At 46.2% G+C, this 22,500-nt stretch overlaps 1 protein-coding gene across 3 annotated transcripts in view; it reads left to right on the top strand.

Moving 5' to 3' along the window:
- The window catches only part of LOC119799045 (glutamate receptor ionotropic, delta-1-like), a 499,477-nt gene that overhangs the window by 316,253 nt on the left and 160,724 nt on the right, over positions 1-22,500 (top strand). For 2 of the 3 annotated variants that reach the window (XM_038308724.1, XM_038308723.1), the window contains exon 3: positions 18,444-18,728. The exons of the other annotated variant lie outside the window; for it this stretch is intronic. In XM_038308724.1, coding sequence (XP_038164652.1) covers positions 18,444-18,728 — 285 coding nt within the window. The remainder of the gene's footprint in view (positions 1-18,443; positions 18,729-22,500) is intronic. 3 annotated transcript variants of the gene reach the window in all.

Here is a 22,500-nt window from a genome sequence, read left to right as displayed (position 1 = left end):
CTCCAAGCTTTATCAAAAAGTCCATCTTAAAGCACAAACATCATCATCATCACTGCAGCAATAATTAATCATTTTTATATTTTTTGTTTCTGCCTTTTTAACATTCATCATTTTTTTAACACTAACCTAAATCTGAATGTTGATAATATGATGCAGATATATTACTGTATTTCAGTCAGACAGGCCAGATAAAGGCTCATACCTGAAACATAGAAATCGTCTCCTAGATGGACAGCTTCTATCTCCATGCATCCCTGTTCAGAAAATCATATGAGCAGTTTTTCCATCTGATCTATTATTTATCCTCAATCCTGACAATTCAGCATCAAACATGTTAGAAGTTTTCTCTAACGAGATAAAAACCATCAAACGACCATAAATGGTCAGAGTTTCCTCTCTGCTTCAGAAACCATCAGAAAAGTTCTTTCTTCAAACCGTCTCTGACCTTCAGCTGATGACTGAAGACGTTTGGAGGTTGAAGGCCGATCTGCTCGTTGACTTTATGATTCATTATTGCTGGTAATAAACACCATCTGGGAACCTTAACGAGGTGAAAACGGACATTTCCATTAAACATATATTCTGCATGTTGAACCTGCAGCTCTCTGTTCAGCCCTCTGCTGCTGGCCGTCCAATAAGGAACCATTTCTGCTCCACAAACAGACTCTCTGATGCTCTCCTCAAAGTCTCTCCTGACGCAGCAGGTTGTTGTTTTTCTGGGGGAAGGAAATGAAATCTTCAGCCAACATGTCTGCGTGCTCCTTACTAATGTCGTCGCCGTCAGTCTGACTCGCCGTGCCGCCGAGGCAGAGGTCCGCATCCTGGCAGAGAGACAGATGATGGTGAAGAGGCGCCGTTTTGCTGCAGGAAATCACACTAAACTGAAGCTCTGCACTTCTAGGCTGGTTACCGCCTGTTTGTCGTGGTTACCGCCTGTTTGATGTGGTTCCCGCCTGTTTGACGTGGTTACCGCCTGTTTGACGTGGTTACCGCCTGTTTGACGTGGTTACCGCCTGTTTGTCGTGGTTACCGCCTGTTTGTCGTGGTTACCGCCTGTTTGTCGTGGTTACCGCCTGTTTGACGTGGTTACCGCCTGTTTGACGTGGTTACCGCCTGTTTGACGTGGTTCCCGTCTGTTTGTCGTGGTTCCCGCCTGTTTGTCGTGGTTACCGCCTGTTTGACGTGGTTACCGCCTGTTTGACGTGGTTACCGCCTGTTTGACGTGGTTACCGCCTGTTTGACGTGGTTACCGTCTGTTTGTCGTGGTTCCCGCCTGTTTGACGTGGTTACCGCCTGTTTGACGTGGTTCCCGCCTGTTTGACGTGGTTACCGCCTGTTTGACGTGGTTACCGCCTGTTTGACGTGGTTCCCGCCTGTTTGACGTGGTTACCGCCTGTTTGACGTGGTTCCCGCCTGTTTGACGTGGTTACCGCCTGTTTGACGTGGTTACCGCCTGTTTGTCGTGGTTACCGCCTGTTTGATGTGGTTACCGCCTGTTTGACGTGGTTACCGCCTGTTTGACATGGTTCCCGCCTGTTTGACGTGGTTACCACCTGTTTGACGTGGTTACCGCCTGTTTGACGTGGTTACCACCTGTTTGACGTGGTTACCACCTGTATGACGTGGTTACCAGCTGTTTGACGTGGTTACCGCCTGTTTGACGTGGTTACCGCCTGTTTGACGTGGTTACCGCCTGTTTGACGTGGTTACCACCTGTTTGACGTGGTTACCGCCTGTTTGACGTGGTTGCCACCTGTTTGACGTGGTTACCACCTGTATGACGTGGTTACCAGCTGTTTGACGTGGTTACCGCCTGTTTGACGTGGTTACCGCCTGTTTGACATGGTTACCAGCTGTTTGACGTAGTTACCGCCTGTTTGACGTGGTTACCGCCTGTTTGACATGGTTACCACCTGTTTGACGTGGTTACCGCCTGTTTGACGTGGTTACCGCCTGTTTGACATGGTTACCAGCTGTTTGACGTGGTTACTGCCTGTTTGACGTGGTTACCACCTGTTTGACGTGGTTACCACCTGTATGACGTGGTTACCAGCTGTTTGACGTGGTTACCGCCTGTTTGACGTGGTTACCGCCTGTTTGACATGGTTACCACCTGTTTGACGTGGTTACCGCCTGTTTGACGTGGTTACCACCTGTTTGACGTGGTTACCACCTGTATGACGTGGTTACCACCTGTTTGACGTGGTTACCGCCTGTTTGACGTGGTTACCGCCTGTTTGACGTGGTTACTGCCTGTTTGACGTGGTTACCGCCTGTTTGACATGGTTACCACCTGTTTGACGTGGTTACCGCCTGTTTGACGTGGTTACCACCTGTTTGACGTGGTTACCACCTGTATGACGTGGTTACCACCTGTTTGACGTGGTTACCGCCTGTTTGACGTGGTTACCGCCTGTTTGACGTGGTTACCACCTGTTTGACGTGGTTACCACCTGTATGACGTGGTTACCAGCTGTTTGACGTGGTTACCGCCTGTTTGACGTGGTTACCGCCTGTTTGACGTGGTTACCACCTGTTTGACGTGGTTACCACCTGTATGACGTGGTTACCAGCTGTTTGACGTGGTTACCGCCTGTTTGACGTGGTTACCGCCTGTTTGACGTGGTTACCGCCTGTTTGACATGGTTACCACCTGTTTGACGTGGTTACCGCCTGTTTGTCGCCTGGCTGAGCCTTTAGTCTGGATGTCTGAGGAGGCTTTGCTTATTTTGATGCTTCTTCTAAACAATGGGCAGGTTGCATGTCTGGATTGAGCAGGACTGGCTGCCATCGGCGCCTGAAGTGAAGGACTGTTGCTCCTCATGGGTCCAAACTGATCACCTGGGTTCAGGCTCATCATCATTTTAATGATGAAGAAAAACCTGCTGATCAAAGACCAGCTTTGCTGGACAGGAGAACAAAGCCTTAAAATAGAAACGATGCACTGATCAAAGCATTAGGCTCCGCCCTCTTTTCTCTGACGGGTTCAGGCTGACGGTGCTTCGGTGAGTTTCTCTCTAATGGTTCCTCAGCAGGTTCCTGTCTCTCCAAAGGTGAAGGAGCTTCTTACTGAGGTATCTAATAATTTAACCAGCTTTCCCATCAGGATGAATGTTCTGGTTTCAGCGATGTGTCTTACTGGGAGCGCGGCTCTGGAAGATGAACCAGTTTACCAGATTATAGACCGATCCCGGAGCAGAAGGCCTCTCCTCTGATCTGTCCTGCCTTACAGATGGTTCCTTTACTGTCATCCATCTGACTGGTCATCGGACCTCTTGTGGTTGATTTCAGACTGATCCTCCATCAGTTCAGACACCTTTAAACTTGACTCTAGTTGTTGATAATCTTGTTAATCTGACTGAGATGGTTGAGATGCTGTGAGCCTGCTTGCCTCCTGTGATAACCATCACCCTGAGGCTGGTGTTCACATCTAGCGCGTAGATCTGGGATCAGTTCAGTTGATTAACTCTCTGCTGCCAGACTAAGTTCCTCTGGATGACAGGAAGAGGAACCTTAAACAGGTAAAAGGGAGAACAGGGTTCTGCTGACAGCAAAGACGCCCGCAGACATCATTTAATTGGATTTATTAAAGTGTTATTGTAAATATGAGGCTGTGAAGAAGCCGCTCTCTGCCATCAGTGTCAGTTTGCTGCTTTAATAAGCCCAGATATACGTCCTGCAGCATTCTGGGTTATTTATATGTAAAACAGACGGAGGAGGAAGAGCAGAAGACTCTTCATCGTGCGTCCAGCTCTGCGCGGCTCATGCTGCATCCTCAGCCCGTCCTCTCAGCCAATCAGGAATGTATTTTTCCATCAGCTGTTTTCCCAGCAGCGCGGCCCATCGCCGTGAAGAATGAGGCGTTGCTCCGTCATTAGCTGCTGCTGCTGCTCCTCTGTTAGACCCATGAGTGTGCAGATATTCAGCTTTCCTGCTTTACTGCTGCCAGTCTGTGTTTGAGAGGATATAAACGCTCTACGCTACGATTCTTTACGCCTGCCTCACACAGAGACGGCATCAATGATGAGTCATCGTGACCTCAGGCTCATGGAAGCAGATGTTTTCTGGTTTCTCTGAGGTTTATTACAAGAATTCCTGTTTCTGTGTTTTAATCTTAGATTATTAACGGCCCTTATAGATCTGGCTTTCATGCCGTGTGTGAAGTCACAGTCCAGGTTGATCCAAGGAGTCTGGATCATGAGCCATGAAAGGAGGCCAGCATTAAGTCACCTGTACACACCTGACTATATGAGACCTTCCAGCTCACAGAGCAAACCAGAACCATGAGGTGGAAGGAAAGGAGCTCAGAGACCGAGGCGAGGCTCAGATCTGGCCATGGTTAGGGTTAACCCTAACCCTAACCCTGACTCTAAACTGATCCTAAGCTGACCCTAAGCTGCCTCTAAGCTGAACCTAAACTGATCCTAAGCTGACCCTAAGCTGACCCTAAGCTGATCCTAAGCTGACCCTAAGCTGACCCTAAACTGACCCTAAACTGACCCTAAACTGACCCTAAGCTGCCCCTAAGCTGAACCTAAACTGATCCTAAGCTGACCCTAAACTGATCCTAAGCTGCCCCTAAACTGACCCTAAGCTGATCCTAAGCTGACCCTAAACTGATCCTAAGCTGCCCCTAAACTGACCCTAAGCTGACCCTAAACTGACCCTAAACTGACCCTAAGCTGCCCTAAGCTGACCCTAAGCTGCCCCTAAGCTGCCCCTAAGCTGCCCTAAGCTGCCCCTAAGCTGCCCTAAGCTGACCCTAAGCTGCCCCTAAACTGATCCTAAGCTGACCCTAAGCTGACCCTAAACTGATCCTAAGCTGACCCTAAACTGACCCTAAACTGACCCTAAGCTGCCCTAAGCTGACCCTAAGCTGCCCCTAAACTGATCCTAAGCTGACCCTAAACTGATCCTAAGCTGACCCTAAACTGACCCTAAACTGACCCTAAGCTGACCCTAAGCTGACCCTAAACTGACCCTAAGCTGACCCTAAACTGACCCTAAGCTGCCCTAAGCTGACCCTAAGCTGCCCCTACGCTGACCCTAAGCTGCCCCTAAACTGACCCTAAACTGACCCTAAGCTGCCCTAAGCTGCCCCTAAACTGACCCTAAACTGACCCTAAGCTGACCCTAAGCTGCCCCTAAGCTGCCCCTAAGCTGCCCCTAAGCTGCCCTAAGCTGACCCTAAGCTGACCCTAAACTGACCCTAAACTGACCCTAAACTGACCCTAAGCTGCCCTAAGCTGCCCCTAAGCTGCCCTAAGCTGACCCTAAGCTGACCCTAAACTGACCCTAAACTGACCCTAAGCTGCCCCTAAGCTGACCCTAAGCTGACCCTAAGCTGCCCCTAAGCTGCCCTAAGCTGACCCTAAGCTGACCCTAAACTGACCCTAAACTGACCCTAAGCTGCCCTAAGCTGACCCTAAGCTGCCCCTAAACTGATCCTAAGCTGACCCTAAACTGATCCTAAGCTGACCCTAAACTAACCCTAAGCTGACCCTAAACTGACCCTAAGCTGACCCTAAGCTGATCCTAAGCTGACCCTAAACTGACCCTAAGCTGCCCCTAAGCTGCCCCTAAGCTGCCCCTACGCTGACCCTAAGCTGCCCCTAAGCTGCCCCTAAACTGACCCTAAGCTGACCCTAAGCTGACCCTAAGCTGATCCTAAGCTGCCCCTAAGCTGCCCCTAAGCTGCCCCTAAGCTGCCCTAAGCTGACCCTAAGCTGACCCTAAACTGACCCTAAGCTGCCCCTAAGCTGCCCTAAGCTGACCCTAAGCTGCCCCTAAGCTGCCCCTAAGCTGACCCTAAGCTGCCCTAAGCTGACCCTAAGCTGCCCCTAAACTGATCCTAAACTGACCCTAAGCTGACCCTAAGCTGACCCTAAACTGACCCTAAGCTGACCCTAAGCTGCCCCTAAGCTGCCCCTAAGCTGACCCTAAACTGACCCTAAGCTGCCCCTAAGCTGCCCTAAGCTGACCCTAAACTGACCCTAAGCTGCCCCTAAGCTGCCCTAAGCTGACCCTAAGCTGCCCCTAAGCTGCCCTAAGCTGACCCTAAACTGACCCTAAGCTGCCCCTAAGCTGCCCTAAGCTGCCCTAAACTGACCCTAAGCTGCCCCTAAACTGATCCTAAACTGACCCTAAGCTGACCCTAAGCTGACCCTAAACTGACCCTAAGCTGACCCTAAGCTGCCCCTAAGCTGCCCCTAAGCTGACCCTAAACTGACCCTAAGCTGACCCTAAACTGCCCTAAGCTGACCCTAAACTGATCCTAAACTGACCCTAAGCTGACCCTAAGCTGACCCTAAACTGACCCTAAGCTGACCCTAAGCTGCCCCTAAGCTGCCCCTAAGCTGACCCTAAACTGACCCTAAGCTGCCCCTAAGCTGCCCTAAGCTGACCCTAAACTGACCCTAAGCTGCCCCTAAGCTGCCCTAAGCTGCCCTAAACTGACCCTAAGCTGCCCCTAAACTGATCCTAAACTGACCCTAAGCTGACCCTAAGCTGACCCTAAACTGACCCTAAGCTGACCCTAAGCTGCCCCTAAGCTGCCCCTAAGCTGACCCTAAGCTGACCCTAAGCTGCCCCTAAGCTGCCCCTAAGCTGACCCTAAACTGACCCTAAGCTGACCCTAAGCTGACCCTAAGCTGACCCTAAGCTGATCCTAAGCTGACCCTAAACTGACCCTAAGCTGACCCTAAGCTGACCCTAAGCTGATCCTAAGCTGACCCTAAACTGATCCTAAGCTGCCCTAAGCTGACCCTAAGCTGCCCCTAAGCTGCCCTAAGCTGACCCTAAGCTGCCCCTAAGCTGCCCCTAAGCTGCCCCTAAGCTGACCCTAAACTGACCCTAAGCTGACCCTAAGCTGACCCTAAGCTGACCCTAAGCTGATCCTAAGCTGACCCTAAACTGACCCTAAGCTGACCCTAAGCTGACCCTAAGCTGATCCTAAGCTGACCCTAAACTGATCCTAAGCTGCCCTAAGCTGCCCTAAGCTGACCCTAAACTGACCCTAAGCTGCCCCTAAGCTGCCCTAAGCTGACCCTAAGCTGCCCCTAAGCTGCCCTAAGCTGACCCTAAACTGACCCTAAGCTGCCCCTAAACTGACCCTTGCTGAGTGGCCCCACAGACCCCTGACCTGAACCCCGTGGAGCATCTCTGGAGGGATCTGAAAATGGCCGCCCACCAGCGCTCAGCATCCAACCTGAACAGCAGAGGATCCATCATCGTTCCCAGGAAGCCTCCTGGCTGCTCCTACTCAGTACTGAGCAAAGGCTCTGATTAATTCTAGGTCAGTTTTTATTAAACCTGTTTCGTTCTGACATGATGGTGGGAGTGGAAACATTAAAGGGGAGTGAATACTTTATGTACCTGCTGTACAATATGTGTAGGGGCTAAGCTGACGCTTAAAGCCACTGGAATGTTTTTAAACCAGAGTCTTATGGTTGACGCGCTTTGCCGGGGTTAGATGGTGTGAACAGGAAATGTCCAGACGCTGTTCTTGCTGTTTAAAAAGCTGATTTATTCCCACTCTTGCTGCTTACAAAACAAAACAAAAATGATACAACAGCCAGCATTTCCCCGCCATGCGGTCAAACCGATTTGCCCTTTCCGGTGAAACACTCGCCCATACACACATCATTTCCCCTCTTTTATAGAGCTTATACATAATGGCTTCTACAATATGTGATTGTTGCCATGGATACCTGACCTCCATTCAGTATTTCTATTTGTATGGACATTGATAAATTAATCAGATTCTAACTTTTACTGAAGCAACGTGATTCTTAAATCTATTTTAAAGATAAAAAGTTTCATTCATGTTCATCTAATTTATTTCTTCATCAGCTGATTAACAACAAATAGTGACTTTAAAATGGGTTTATGAAGATGACTCGGGACTTGCTGGATCCTCCCTCCACACGACTCTGGACTTGCTTCAGACTTGCATTTATGGGACTTCCTCCCATCTGAGCATCATTGTAAATAGTTTATTCTATGATCCTTATTGTTTATATGGGAAGGTTATAATTTTACTGAAATATTATATTTTATTTTGCTCTATTTTCTTACAGTCTTATTTTTCTCTCTTCTATGAACGGATGAGATTAATAGAGTGATTCTGATCCCAGTCCTCCAGGTCCTTAGACCTGCTGGGAAGTGTTGAATCTTCCATGTGTTCTTCTTCTTCTTGACCCGTTAAACTCGTCTCCTGATGGGAAATCTTGTATTTGCTTTTCTGTGTTTTCTTCCTGTTGGCAGCAGAGCTGCAGATTCCCGCTGAGCACGCTCGACCTGATGCCATGGAGCCCAAGTTAATCCAGGAGATTTACAGATATAATGAAGTCAGAAGCTGCAGCAATATTAGCTCTACTGGCCGCCTGCTTATTAATGAGACGCAGCAGAGCGATGAAGGCAGCAGGTTGGAAAGAGCCTCCTGCTGGATTCAGGTGGGCTAGATGGAGCTGGGGGGGGGGCATGACATCATTTTATGTCTAAAATCTGAGCTTCAGGGACCTTTGATCTGTCTTAAAGGAGGAGTTTCATCATTTCCTGCTGCTGTTTTTCTAAAATCAGAATAAATTCCTTCCTCACAAACAGAAAAACAACTTTTTTCCTTCTAATCAAAGTTTCTTCATTTCAGATCCAGTTTAGCCTCGTTGTTAAAGGTTAGCAAAGGAAACATAAAACTTAGTTTGAAGGAAGTCAGAACTTTAAAGGAGCAAAGAAAAATACGATTCATCATTTCAGAGTCAATGTCCAGGAAAAATGGATGGATTATTTAATATGAATCCATCTTTATATTTAAATATTTAAGCTGAGCAGCGTCTCCCCTCGCGCTGTGGGGGGGTGGGGGGGTTGATGCCTGAGCTGAGTCACCTCTGTCTCTCCTGCCATCCGTCATCCTGCTGAAAGCAAACAAGCACCTGACCTTCGCTTCCGCCTTCCTAATGCAATCAGCTGCAGCACTACAGCTCCTCCTTAAATAGGGTCACTAGTTAGAAATAAATCAACCAGAAGCAGCAGAGTCTGAACGTTCTGATAAATAAAGTCTCACCAGGCAGATTTGAACCTTTCCTCTCCTGCTGACGGATCATCGACTGCCTCTGTTTTTATTACTTAGTGATCATGTGTGTGTGTGTGTGTGTGTGTGTGTGTGTGTGTGTGTGTGTGGTGTGTGTGTGTGTGTGTTTCCCCCAGGGATACAAACTGATACAAAATAATTAAATTAAAATAAATAAAAAATAGTAAATGAACCCCCAGCTGGAGACGCTGCGCTCGTCATTCTCTGGGATCACATCTTTATCTTTAGACTGTTTATCTTAAGAACATTGAAGGTAAATTTAAAAAAAAGAAAATGATCAATTCTGTGCTTAAGATATAATATTAGAGATAGTTTCTGATTAATCTCTGCTGGGATTAATCTAATAAGAGAAAATAAATGCTAGAAGGTTTATTACATTTAAAATAATCAAAGTTTTCTGATAAAGATTCATTTTAAACTGTTCATTATTGAGCTTCTAGACATTCTATTTCTGCATCATTTTTAAACATGTTGTGTTTTAGGAAGTGTTGTCTCAGCGCTGCAGGAAGCCGCTTCGCTGCTTTAGATTTTGATTTTATGCCTCTGATGTTTGTGTTCAGCTTGAGCTCATTTTAGGTGAGTAATGCAGTTTATTGTGGAGAGATTTCTACCTTATTGCCTAAAAAACAAGGTTTACCCAAAGCTCTGGATCATTCCACCTTTATTTGTCTAGAGCTGAATCTATAAACCATCATATTCTCGGGGATTTAGTCGTAGTTTTTATCTGCTGAAGGCCTTTCCTGCTGGAGGGAAACAGAATATGTGCAGAAATGACCAACCCTGATCTTAGCTCATCAGAAGCAGATGAACCTCTGCAGCAATTAGCAGCCATGAAAGAACAGGACCTTCAGGTCCTTCGTGGTTTACACTTCTGGAGACAGAAGCAGACAGAAAAAGAAGCATAGAGGCTCTGATCTATAAATACTTTCTGTTATAAAAAGTAAGCTAGCTCTATAGGAGGCTCTGTCTGGGAAATTAAGAGTTAATCAGACGAGCTCAGTGGATGAAAGGGAGAAATTCCAGTTAGTCCCAGTAGAAGCTGAGCCCAGAGCTGTAGGAGAGAAACAGGACTAAACATTAAAAAACAGGCCAAGCTCCAAAATCTATAAACAGAGGTGTTGATGGCAGCAGCAGAGCGTGCTTATTATTAATATAACTTATATCTTTAACTGTTCTGCTGTGTGCTGGACTTGTTCTGCATATTAGCGAGCTAGCATCCTAGCGAGGTAGCATCCTAGCGAGGTAGCATCCTAGCGAGGTAGCTCTGTTCTACTATGAGTCAGACTGAAGGCCATTAATGTGCAGAACATCTTCCATGTTTTCTTTATTGGACCTCCTGACTATGATGACCCCGCCCACATTACCATGGTAACGGAACTGAGACGACCTGAACCAAGGCGAATAGAGTTGGTTCCAAAGGAAAAGGGTCAGAGTTTCCTACAGACTTCAATGATCTTATTGCTGAATGTTACATAAAACCCAGATAATAAAATGATGCTCTATTTTACATTTTTCATTGCAAAGGGAAACATTTATCTAATAAAAGCTTTTAATCGATTTGCCTCCGTCTCTTTTAGTCAGAGAAAACATCTAATCTTTCATTAAGTTAATTAAAATGAAACTCATATGTAAAAGAAACAACAAAAAACATCTCTTGTCACTTTTGCTTCAATTTCACTGAAAACATTGAAAATAAACAAAAACAGCCACAATAGTTGCTAATTAAAAATGTAAGCATTTTTTTTATAAACTTTCCTTTTATTTGTCTTTTACAGCAGAAATGTTCATTTGATTGTTTAACAAAACAGAAACAGCAGCTTATTACAGATTAGATGAAATGATCAAAGCGGTAATTAAACGTCTCCCGCTCAGCAGGGTTAACCCTAACCCAGCCATCCTGAATGAGAGGATGAAACAGATCAGATGTGCTTTATTCTGGTTCATCCCTTCATCAGCTGGTTAGTGATGGAAACCATTAAACTCTCACCTGGATCTCAGATCAAGAGGTTTTTATGAGCAGTTTTCAGAAAGTTATTTCAGCATTTTAAAAAATTGCTTTAAAATCCTGAAACTATAAATAAAGCAGAGCAAAGAAAGCCTTTGAAGGAAGGGTTTTATTTTCTATGTGTTTAAATTTACAATATTCTGTTCAAAGTCTAAAATATGGCTGGGATTTATTTTTCATGAATAATGACTGAAACAGTAGAGAAAGGAACAAAGTATGTTTTACTGGAGGCCTGCAGAGAATTTTTGATCAAAGTAAAAGCAGAGCTGAGGATGTAAACATGTTTTTAATTACTGCTGCTTTTAGAGTCATAAACCTGATAATAAGATGCATTTTGGTCCAGAAAGCCGTCACAGACTTCTGACTAACTTTGACCAGGGTTTTTTTTTCTATTATCAAATTTTAACTTCATATTTCAGTTGAATATATTATGGACCAAAATATTAAGTTAATTCAAGCCACAAACGCAACAAATCAGTCCTTCTGCTCAACTCCACCAAACAACCTGCAGGGCAGCATTTTCCAGAAAGGTGTTGCCATAAATTCTGCCATTATCCTTGCCTGCTCCTTACCTGCTCCTTACCCGCTCCTTACCTGATCCTTACCTGCTCCTTACCTGAACTGTACCTAAACCTTACCTGCTCCTAAGCACATTGTTTTAATTCCTCAAACTAATGACACAAATCGCCTTGAGCAGAAGGCGAACGTCGGAATGATGCGGGAATTGCGACCAGGAGCGGGACAAACTATTACAGGTGCGGGCGGGAGCGGGACAGAACAGTGTGGAAGCGGGCGGACTGGAAAATCTGTCCCATGCAGGCCGCTACCGTGAGCCTCTGATGCTGGTCGGCTGTAACAGAGTTGGTCTGTCTGTCGGCCTGTCAGCACTGCTGCCATGGTTACTGGGAGCATTCAGGGTATCTTCTACTGTGTGCACAGGTGTTTGGTGGCGGGTGAAAATACACAAGGCTGCAAGCAGTTCCTCGTATAATGAGATATATGAGAAAAGACACGCGTACCGATGACTTTTATAGCACAGAAGAATTTAACTGTAGAAAGTTTCAGGCTGAACACTGAGCTGCCTTCTATGCAGGACTTCCCAGTTCCTGATGGAACCATTAACCTTCTAAAGGCTTCATTGCCAACTATCAACAAATGAGAAACAGTGGAGAAGTTAAAGCATGGTGGAGGAAAACCGGGTTATAGACTAACTTTCTATACACTGAGTGTATAAGTGTATAAAAAGGAAATTTGTTTATACGAAAGCAGCAGCTTAGCAGTGAAACACAACAATAAAGTGCAGAAGTGATCAGTATGTAAACAGTGTGGGAGAAAAAACAGTGCAAAAGGAATACATTAATATAGGAGTTCAGAACATAAATATATATATATATTGCAAAGATGCAATACTTTGGTTTAGTGTCATCAGTGTGATGGCGGTGGGGAAGAAGCTGCTGCAGAACCTGCTGGTCCTGCATTGAATGCTGGGAAGCCTCTTCCCAGAGGGCAGCAGGGAGAACAGTCCATGGTGGGGGGGTGAGGGGTCATTGATGATGTCACGGGACACGCAGCGCTGGGATGAAATGTCTTTAATGGAGGGAAGAGGAGCCCCCATGATCCTCTCTGCTGTTCTCACCTTCTTCCAGTCTGAGGCGCTGCAGCCTCCACACCACACAGTGAGACAGCTGCTCAGAACGCTCTCTATGGAGCTTCTGGAGAAGGTGGGGAGGATGGGGGGGGGGGGGGGGGGAGGCCAGAAAGTCCAAGTGCTTCTGGGCCCTTTGGACCAGTGAGGTGGTGTTTCCAGTCCAGGTGAGGGTGTCTGTGATGAATGTGGTGCTGCTGACCACCTCTACAGCTGAGCTGTTGATGAGCAGTGGAGCGTGGTTAGGCCGCTTCTTCCTGAAGTCCACCATGATCTCCTTGGTCTTCTCCACCTTCAGGATCAGGCTGTTATCTCTGCTCCACCAGCTGCTCCACCTCCTCTCTGTAGTCCAGGTCGTTGTCGTCTCTGATGAGGCCCACCACCGTGGTGTCGTCTGCAAACTTCACCATGTGATCGGTGGTGAACCTGGGGACGCAGTCGTGCGTCATCAGGGTGAACGGAAGGGGGCTCAGGACGCAGCCCTGAGGGGAGGGGCTTAGACCGATGACATCAGAGGCGTTCTGACTGAGGTCTGTTGGTGAGGAAGTCTAGCAGCCAATAGCAGAGGGGTGTATTGAAGCCCAGCTGTTCCAGTTTGCCCATCAGATGCTGTGGGATGATTTTATCCAATCAGCTTCCATGTTTCTACAAGTTTCCGACTCTTCATTTGCTCACTGGGACTTTTATTTCAGAGTCGTTACAGTCTTAAGCAGTTTTGAAGCCGTTGCGTCTGGCCAGGCTGTGGTTTCTCACCCATCGCTGGTTAGCTGCTTCCCTCTTAGCAAAGCAGCTAGAGAAACGAGGAGCCTCCAGTTGTTGTTGTCAGCAGTTATAAAATACTAAAGTTTGTTTTATAGTGAGATTCTTTCATAACCTGATTATGGAGCTTGGTTGTTATCAGTAATGATCACATTCCTGATGTTTTATTTGACTTTAGTTCTACAAACAAACTGAGCAGATGAGTCTTCCTCTGCTCTTCGTCTTTATTTCGATGATCTTCGGTCACCTGCTGACCCTTCATCTGTAACAGTCATGTTAGATTCCTTGGTTGGCTTCTAGAAAACACAGGAATCTGGTTTGAATCCATGACCCCTCGGCTCCAGGATTAGAGGAGCTGGCTTTATTTATGTAAACTCATTTAGGAGCAAGATATTGACCAGAGCTCCCAGTAATGAGGAGGAGGGTGTAGGGAGGGAGGTCTTCCTCCTCCTGCAGCTCTAATGGTCTCTCTCCCCCCGTCTGCTCCCAGTCACTCTGTAAGTGTCATTAGGATGCGCAGGGAGTCGCCTCAGCTAAATATTGTGTAGGCTTCATTTAGCACAGATGAAACCGTGACTCACTGTGGACTCATAGAGCAACTGAGTCACGTCTCAGCCCCAATCATGTCAGCTGGCTGCGGAGAGAGTTATCTTAGCAGCTAGCAGCACTGTGCATCAGAAGCCTCCAAACCTATTAGTCCCATTCTGGTGTCTGTGTTAATTGGTACTCAATGATTTCAGAGGCGGACTGACTGTTAGTCGGAGGCTCTGCTGCTCTGCGCCTCATTAACTGGCTGATTGTTCTTCTCATGTGGAGAGACATAAACCAAAGTCGTGATCTCTCCTGGAGCTTTTTCTTTCTAAAGTCTGACTCTCTGAGTGAAGGAATACTGCAGATATATTTCAGAGCCCTGAGGCTCAGATGTTCTCCTTCCTGTTCCCTAAAGACTGATCTGACTGGAACCTGATTGGTTCCAACCTTTGGGCTTCGTTTAGTGTTTGTTCAGATGCTTTTAGTCTATATTCTATGGCAGGAATGTTATGAACAGCATTAGCTCTGTTTCCCATGACAACCTGAGACTGAATTAGCTTTCTACCTAATTTAGTCTGTTTTCTCATTGCTTTGGTTCACAGCTACTATAAACCCAGATTCTCACAGCTGCAGGGAAGCAACATGAACATGTAAGACGTTCAACAGAATCAGAATCGGATTTAGTAGGTTTGCAATTACAAGGACTTGGTGTTGATGGTGCAGAAAAATTAGATATATACCCAGAATGCAGAATCTATAGCTATAAACAATATAAAACATACAATTTACTTTAAACCAGAGGCACCAATTAAAACCAGCGACGTCCGAATAAAGAAAATCATCAACCAGTAAAGGTCCGGAGACATTTTTAATTATAATTACTGAAATAAAATCTGGTGTTTATGTATCTATGTATCAACATTGACTTTTAAATAAAAAATATTAAAAAAAATAAATACATTTTTTTCAATTTAAAATCTAAAGTGTTTTTAAAGTAGAGAACAACAATCGTTCAGTTTGGTTTATAGATAATTTCCTGATTCCCATATTTTCTCAAACCCCTGAACTGATGGTTTGTTATTTTCTTTCTTTTTTCTGTCTTAATGTTGGCAGTGGGCTTTAGGCTGCCCTGCAAGGCTTTAAACCTGGGTTTAACCGGAGACTAAGCCATTCTCAAGCACATATCAAGGAGCTCACTTTGAGCCTGGATCTAGATTTATTGTTGATTCTGTTCATGGTGGAGAATCCTGCTTCACAGCAGCAGGTTGAGCCAAACATCCTCTAAATGTGCAGGGTCATCTTTGAGCACGCCATTTCACTTTTCTTTCACCAGTTCACCGCAGTTCTTCCAGCAGTCCACACTTTCTCTGCTCTCTTTTTCTCATCGTCTCCTTCTTCTGTCCCATCGGGGGTCTCTGTTGATCAGGCTGGTAGCGGATGGGATGAACGTGAGGTTTTGGTCCTGATGGAGCGCAGCCTCCTGCCAGAGGGAAGGGGCTGAAATAGATTGTGGCTGCGGTGCGAGGGATCAGCCACCATCTTCCTCCAGGCCTCAGAGGCCTGGAGGTAAACATCCTGGAGAGATGGAAGATTGCAGCCAATCACCTTCTCTGCAGACTGGATGACACAGTCAGTGATGGAGGAGTAGAAGTGCACCATCATCATCCTTGGAAGGGTGAATTTTTTCTGCTTTCTAGGTGATGTTCAGCTCCCACTTTAGGTCCTGTGAGATGATAGTGTCAACTATGGAGTCACAGAGCATGATGGGATTAGCTTTAAGCGTTAGCAGCAGACCTGCACCAGGTCCGATCCGTTCCACCCTGATCTCCATCTGAACACGGGGATCCGTTCCACCCTGATCCCCATCCATGCTCTCTCCTTTAATCTTCAGTCTGATTACTGATGATGTCACTGACCTGAGGGTCTGATGTCACCCAGTCGCTCGTTGCTCACTGGTTAAATTCTAATTAACCATTCAGAATTTGTTCGTTTGCAGTAAATGAAAAGTTGTTGTTTGTTTCTGTCTGATGACTTCTTGCTCCACGCTCAGACAGAAACCTTTAATTCGATCAGGTTGGATTTTTGCGTTTTAGCGTCTGACTGTCGATGATCTGTTTCCTCAATTTGTCCTGAGCTCAGAGAGACAGTGAGCCGAAGTTCAGCCAGTTTGACCCGTCAAACATTAAGCATCAGCTTCCTGCAGCCCACCAGCTGCTCTGCTGCTGCTGTTTTCCTTTAAGGCCTTTGTTTTACGCTCCTCTGCCTCAGCATGAAGGGCTTTTTCTTTCCATTTTATCTTTCCCCTGCTGGGAGTTCAGTCATAACACGCCTGCTGTCCTTTGAGGCATTTCTTGACCTTTTAGTCTGGACACTTCCTCCTGCAGAGAAATTTGGGCTCTAACTGGAGATGAAAGGCATCCAAAAGCTTAAACTGCAGCTTTCTGACTGAACTCTGCAGGTGGAAGAGGCTCCTGTGGCTCCTGCTCGCTGTCAGCAGCTTAGAACGGTAAAAATGTCTTAAATTAGGTTTATTTACACTTAATTTAAGCAGGTGAATGAGATAGTTTGCCAATGGAATGAGTATTATACTCTTAAAATAAGATAATTAGACAATATAACCTTAAAATAAAACAATGAAATTGTGTTTTCTTATTTTAAGTGTAAATTGTCTTGTTCCATTGGCAAACTGTACCTTTTACCTCCTCAATCCAAGAACAAATGCACTTATTTTAAGAAAAAATGCCAGAATTTTGCTTTTGGAGACGATGAATCTATTTATAGAAAAAAGGTTCAATCATTTCAGAAACATTCAGGTGGAAATAGGAAGAAAATCCCGGCTGTTGCTCAGAGTGGAACATCTTCAGGGTCAGGATGTGGAGGTTTGGTTCTGGAGCAGGTTCTGGGCTCCAGGTTCTGGGATCCAGGTTCTGGCCTCCAGGTTCAACCTGTTCATCTGGATCCTTCTGGACGTTTGGAGGTTCGATGTTCCTCCTCAGCTCCTGGTTTCTAGTTCAGCTCTAAATATTTTATGATTCAACACCAGCTGGTATTCAGAGCTTTCATCCAGTTTGACTTGTTCCAAAGAAAGAGAGCACTCCCATGATACTGCCACCACCGTGCTGAAACCTTTGTTCAGGAACTCTGGGTTTCATTAGAACAACAAGATGTCTGCTGAGCTTTTGAGTTGAAACTAAATGGTCTCTGAGGTTGAAATCGCTCCCTGGCTGCGGAATAAAGGAAAGATGGATTCACTTCTTCAGCTACATTTTAAATTCCTCTGTTGGAACTAAAGATGCAGATGGAGTCGCTTTGGGGGGAAAGGAAAATGTTTTATCCTCCTTTCTGACGTTTCTCTTTGTTCCAGGAGAACCTTGATTTACAGGAGAGAAAGATGAGCAGTAATTTCTGCTTCCTCAGCGGTGAGAGCAGAGAGGAGGACCTTTCTAATCTGCAGAGCGGAGAAATGATCCTGCTGGTTGGAGGAAATAGAAAAACAGTCAAACTCTTTTTAAAGCAAAGTTTGAGGAGCATTATTTGTTTTTAAACAAACATATTTTTACATTTAGCTGCTAAGCTGAACATCTGAGCTTCTGAGCTGCTTTGTGGTGGAATGACTGATTGAACCGATGGTCTATAATCTGAGGGATTGCTGTAGAATCTATATCTACCGTCTCTAGCTGCTCATCCAGGAGGAAAATCCTGCCGTCAATCTGCTGCTTTTCCTGAGATAGAACCTGAAGCTTTAATCCGACTGGATGATCTGGTTCATCTGGATCTATAATATGACCTGAGATGACATGGTGTGAATTGTTATAGAAATAGACTGAATAGAACTGAAATATAAATGTTTCAGTTGGTTGGATCATGGGGGACGGGTGTCCAGGGTGGAGACTCCAGCAGCCCTCGCCACCTCACTTGGGATCAAGCGTGATGGAAAATTGATGGATGGATTATCGGGTCCTAAAGAGTTCTACCAGAATCTTTATTTTTTTCATTGCTCTTTCAAAGCGTCGTCATTTATTAATTTTACATGCATCTTGGATTATTATGGATTATAGATTATTTACCTGTGTTTTGCAGTGATGCTGTTTCAGGATAAATTGCAGTTTTTCTTCCTTTTTTGGGTCTTTAGTTCGTTTGTTTTTGGGGTGAACCTCTCTGAGGTCCGGCTGCAGGAACGGATCCTTGTTCTTCCTCCATGTTTGCCTTAAAGAATCTTTGAGCTGCAAACATGTTCTGACTTCTTTTGTTGGGATTTTTGGATGACTTTAATGGTGGCAGAATCCCGGTGGCCGGATGCAGTCACGCTCTTTCCTTTTGAAATGTTTTATTGTTGATTTTAATGATGTTAATGATTTAAAATCCAGGATATTTTATTAGTGATCTTCTCTGACTTTGTTTCTCTTCTCCGACAGCCTGTGAGCTGATGAACCAGGGCATCCTGGCGTTGGTCACCTCCACAGGCTGCGCCTCGGCCAGCGCCCTGCAGTCCCTGACGGACGCCATGCACATCCCCCACCTGTACATCCAGAGGAACGGTGACGGCTCTCCCAGGACGGCCTGCCAGTTCAACCCCAGCCCCGGAGGGCAGCGCTACACGCTGGCAGCCCGGCCGCCCGTACGCCTCAACAATGTGATGCTGACGCTGGTGGAGGAGCTGCGCTGGCAGAAGTTCATCGTCTTCTACGACGTGGAGTACGGTGAGTGATCAGCGAGGCGGAAAATGCAAAGCTGGCATTTTGGGAGCAGAATCTGTTTCCAAGTCTTTACAGTTTTCTGATTTACTCTGATCATCTTGGAACTAATGAATTATTAATAATAGTGATTAGAAATCACACCTGCTGATCTGTCCTGATTCTCCCCTCTGGCTCGTCATGTTTAAATAAAGAACATTATAAATAGAAGGGGTGTGACAGGCTGCCTATGGGGGGTGGGGGGTGGGGGGGGGGTGGGGGGGGGGGAATTGATGATGGCGGTTAAAGAAGAAGATCTGCACCTTCAATCAGCTCTGGGATTTTCCAGCTCCTTTTCCAAACTCCTCCTTTTTCCAGTTAAATGTCTGATTTCTCCACTGTGAACTTCAGCTGTGCTAAAATTGGATGCATTCCAAGCTACAAGTTCTTTGTAATTTATTTACATAAACTTTGTATTAAACTCTGTAAATATTGGTTTTATTAATGTATGTCTTCAGCACATTTTTTAAAGATGGTATTTATTAGTATTTTTATTTTGAAATATTAGAAATTGTCAATGTGATTACATGATTTTAAACATTTAATCAGATCTTAAGAAGCAACTGTCACTCATAACTTCAGTAGCCATATTAATATTACATGGGTGTCTACTTGGTGATGGTGATGATGATGATGATGATGATGATGATGATGATGATGATGATAATGATGACGATGGTGATGATGATGATGATGATGGTGGTGGTGATGATGATGATGATGATGATGGTGATGATGATGATGATGGTGATGATGATGATGATGATGATGGTGGTGGTGATGATGATGATGATGATGATGATGATGATAATGATGACGATGGTGATGATGATGATGATGATGGTGGTGGTGATGATGATGATGATGATGATGGTGATGATGATGATGATGGTGATGATGATGATGATGATGATGATGATGATGATGGTGATGATGATGATGATAATGATGACGATGGTGATGATGATGATGATGGTGGTGATGATGATGATGATGATGATGATGATGATGGTGGTGATGATGATGATGATGATGATGATGGTGGTGATGATGATGATGATGATGATGATGATGATGGTGATGATGATAGACTTCTTTATTTGTCATTTTGTATGCACAGGGTGCATACAGAACGAAATTGCGTTACATACAGCTTATGAACGTTGCATTGATATTTCACAATGGCACGAGTTATAGAAAAATACAAAAAGTGCAGCAGTGGTCAAAGTGTGAACAGTGCAGAGGATAAGAGACAGTGTGCAAGTTGCAGTGGTTCAGTGCAAAATGGCATTTGTGCAAAAAATGCGTTATTGAAAAATACAATGAGATGAACAATTTAAAGGGCTAAAAGTTAAAAGTTCAGCAGCATTTGATGCCCGATAATGTGCAATAGGTGCAGAGTTCGGATTGTGGATCAAAGGTTCAACAGTCTGATGGCAGTGGGGAAGAAGCTGTTGCACAACCTGGTGGATCTGCAGCGGATGCTGCGGAACCTCTTTCCAGAGGGCAGCAGGGAGAACAGTCCATGGTGGGGGTGTGAGGGGTCTTTGATGATATTACGGGCTCGGGACACACAGCGCTGTGATGAAATGTCCTTAATGGAGGGAAGAGGAGCCCCAATGATTCCTTCCGCTGTCCTCACCACCCTCCTCACATTCTTCCAGTCAGAAGCGCTGCAGCCTCCACACCACAGAGAGAGACAGCTGGTCAGAACGCTCTCTATGGTGCTTCTGTAGAAGGTTGTGAGGATGGGCGGGGGCAGGCGGGCTCTCCTCATCCTCCGCAGAAAGTACAAGCGCTTCTGTGCCCTCTTCACTAGAGATGAAGTGTTTACAGTCCAGGTGAGGTTGTCCGTGATGTGCACCCCCAGGAACTTTGTGCTGCTGACCACCTCCACAGCTGAGCTGTTGATGAGCAGTGGAGCATGGTGGGGGCGGTTTTTCCTGAAGTCGACGATGATCTCCTTCGTCTTCTCCACGTTCAGGATCAGACTGTTTTCACTGCACCAGTCCACCAGCTGCTCCACCTCCTCTCTGTAGTCCCGGTCGTTGTCGTCCCTGATGAGGCCCACCACCGTGGTGTCGTCCGCAAACTTCACGATGTGATTGGTGGTGAACCTGGGGACGCAGTCATATGTCATCAGGGTGAACAGCAGGGGGCTCAGGACGCAGCCCTGAGGGGAGCCCGTGCTGAGGGTGATGACATCAGAGGTGTTCTGACCGACCCGGACTGACTGAGGTCTGTTGGTGAGGAAGTCCAGCAGCCAGTTTCGAAGGGGTGTGTTGAAGCCCAGATGTTCCAGCTTTCCCACCAGGTGCTGTGGGATGATGGTGTTAAACGCTGAACTGAAGTCCAGGAACAGCATCCGCACGTGGGTGTTCTTCTCCTCCAGGTGGGCCAGGCTCAGGTGAAGAGCAGAGGAGATGGCGTCCTCAGTGGAGCGGTTTCGCCGGTAGGCAAACTGGAACGGGTCGAGTGTTGGGGGGAGACTGGAGACGATGTGTTCCTTTACCAGCCTTTCAAAGCACTTCATCATGATGGGAGTCAGTGCGACGGGCCGGTAGTCGTTGTAGCAGGTGACTTGAGGTTTCTTTGGCACTGGGATGATGGAGGCAGACTTGAAGCATGCTGGCACTGTGGCTTGCTCCAGCGAGGTGTTAAAAATGTCCGTGAGGACACCAGCTAGCTGACCTGCACACTCCTTGAGCACCCGCCCAGGTATGTTGTCGGGACCTGGGGCCTTCCGCGGGTTGACCCTCCTCAGAGTCTTCCACACGTCGGCTGTGTCAAGGCAGAGAACCTCCTCTTCCTGATGTGGGACAGCCTTCACTGCTGGAGTGCGATTTAGTGCCTCAAACCTCCCAAAGAAGTTATTTAGTCCGTTTAGGAAGTCAGCATCAACTTCATCCACCGGGGCAGGGGGCGTGTTGTAGTCTGTGATCGCCCGTATGCCTTGCCACATGCTCCTGGTGTTGTTGGCGTCGTGGAACAGATGCTGGATTTTCTGGTTATGGTTCCGCTTTGCTAACCTGATGGCACGGTTCAGGGTGGCTCTAGCTGTCCTCAGTGCCTCCTTGTCACCAGACTTGAAGGCTGAGTTCCGTGCTTTTAGCGCGTGGCGGACCTCCTCAGTCATCCAGGGCCGTTGGTTGGCTCGGGTGGTGATGGTCTTTGTTGTGCTGACGTCCTCGATGCAGTGGTTGATGTAGGCTGAAACAGTCATGGCGTACTCATCAACATTGATCTTGTTGTCATATGTTGCTGCTGATTTGAACATGTCCCATTCAGAGCATTCAAAGCAGTCCTGGAGTGCATCCATGGCCCCCTCCGTCCAGACCCTCACCTGCTTCACTGTAGGTTTTGCTCTGATCAGCAGGGGTCTGTATGCAGGAATTAGCATCACAGAAAGGTGGTCTGAGGAGCCGATGTGGGGGCGGGGGGCTGCTCTGAATGCGTCTTTTATGTTTGTATAAACTAAGTCCAGAGTGTTCTCTCCACGAGTAGCAAAATCCACGTGTTGATAAAAATGAGGGAGAACAGTTTTCATATTCGCCTGATTAAAATCTCCAGCAATGATGAAAACGCCCTCTGTGTGTGTAGATTGCAGCTCAGAGACAGTCCGATAGAGAACACTCATGGCCTCCTTTGTATCAGCGCTGGGGGGGACATACACCGCTGTGATGGTAACAACAGTGAACTCTCTGGGCAGGTAAAAGGGTCTGCAGCTAACAGTCAGAAG

The sequence above is a fragment of the Cyprinodon tularosa genome, unplaced genomic scaffold (assembly GCF_016077235.1).
Source record: "Cyprinodon tularosa strain WSP-4 unplaced genomic scaffold, ASM1607723v1 ctg645, whole genome shotgun sequence".
In the NCBI taxonomy this organism is placed as follows: domain Eukaryota; kingdom Metazoa; phylum Chordata; class Actinopteri; order Cyprinodontiformes; family Cyprinodontidae; genus Cyprinodon; species Cyprinodon tularosa.
The sequence above is the reverse complement of the archived record's forward strand: the minus strand, read 5'-3'. Positions and strand labels throughout refer to the sequence as shown.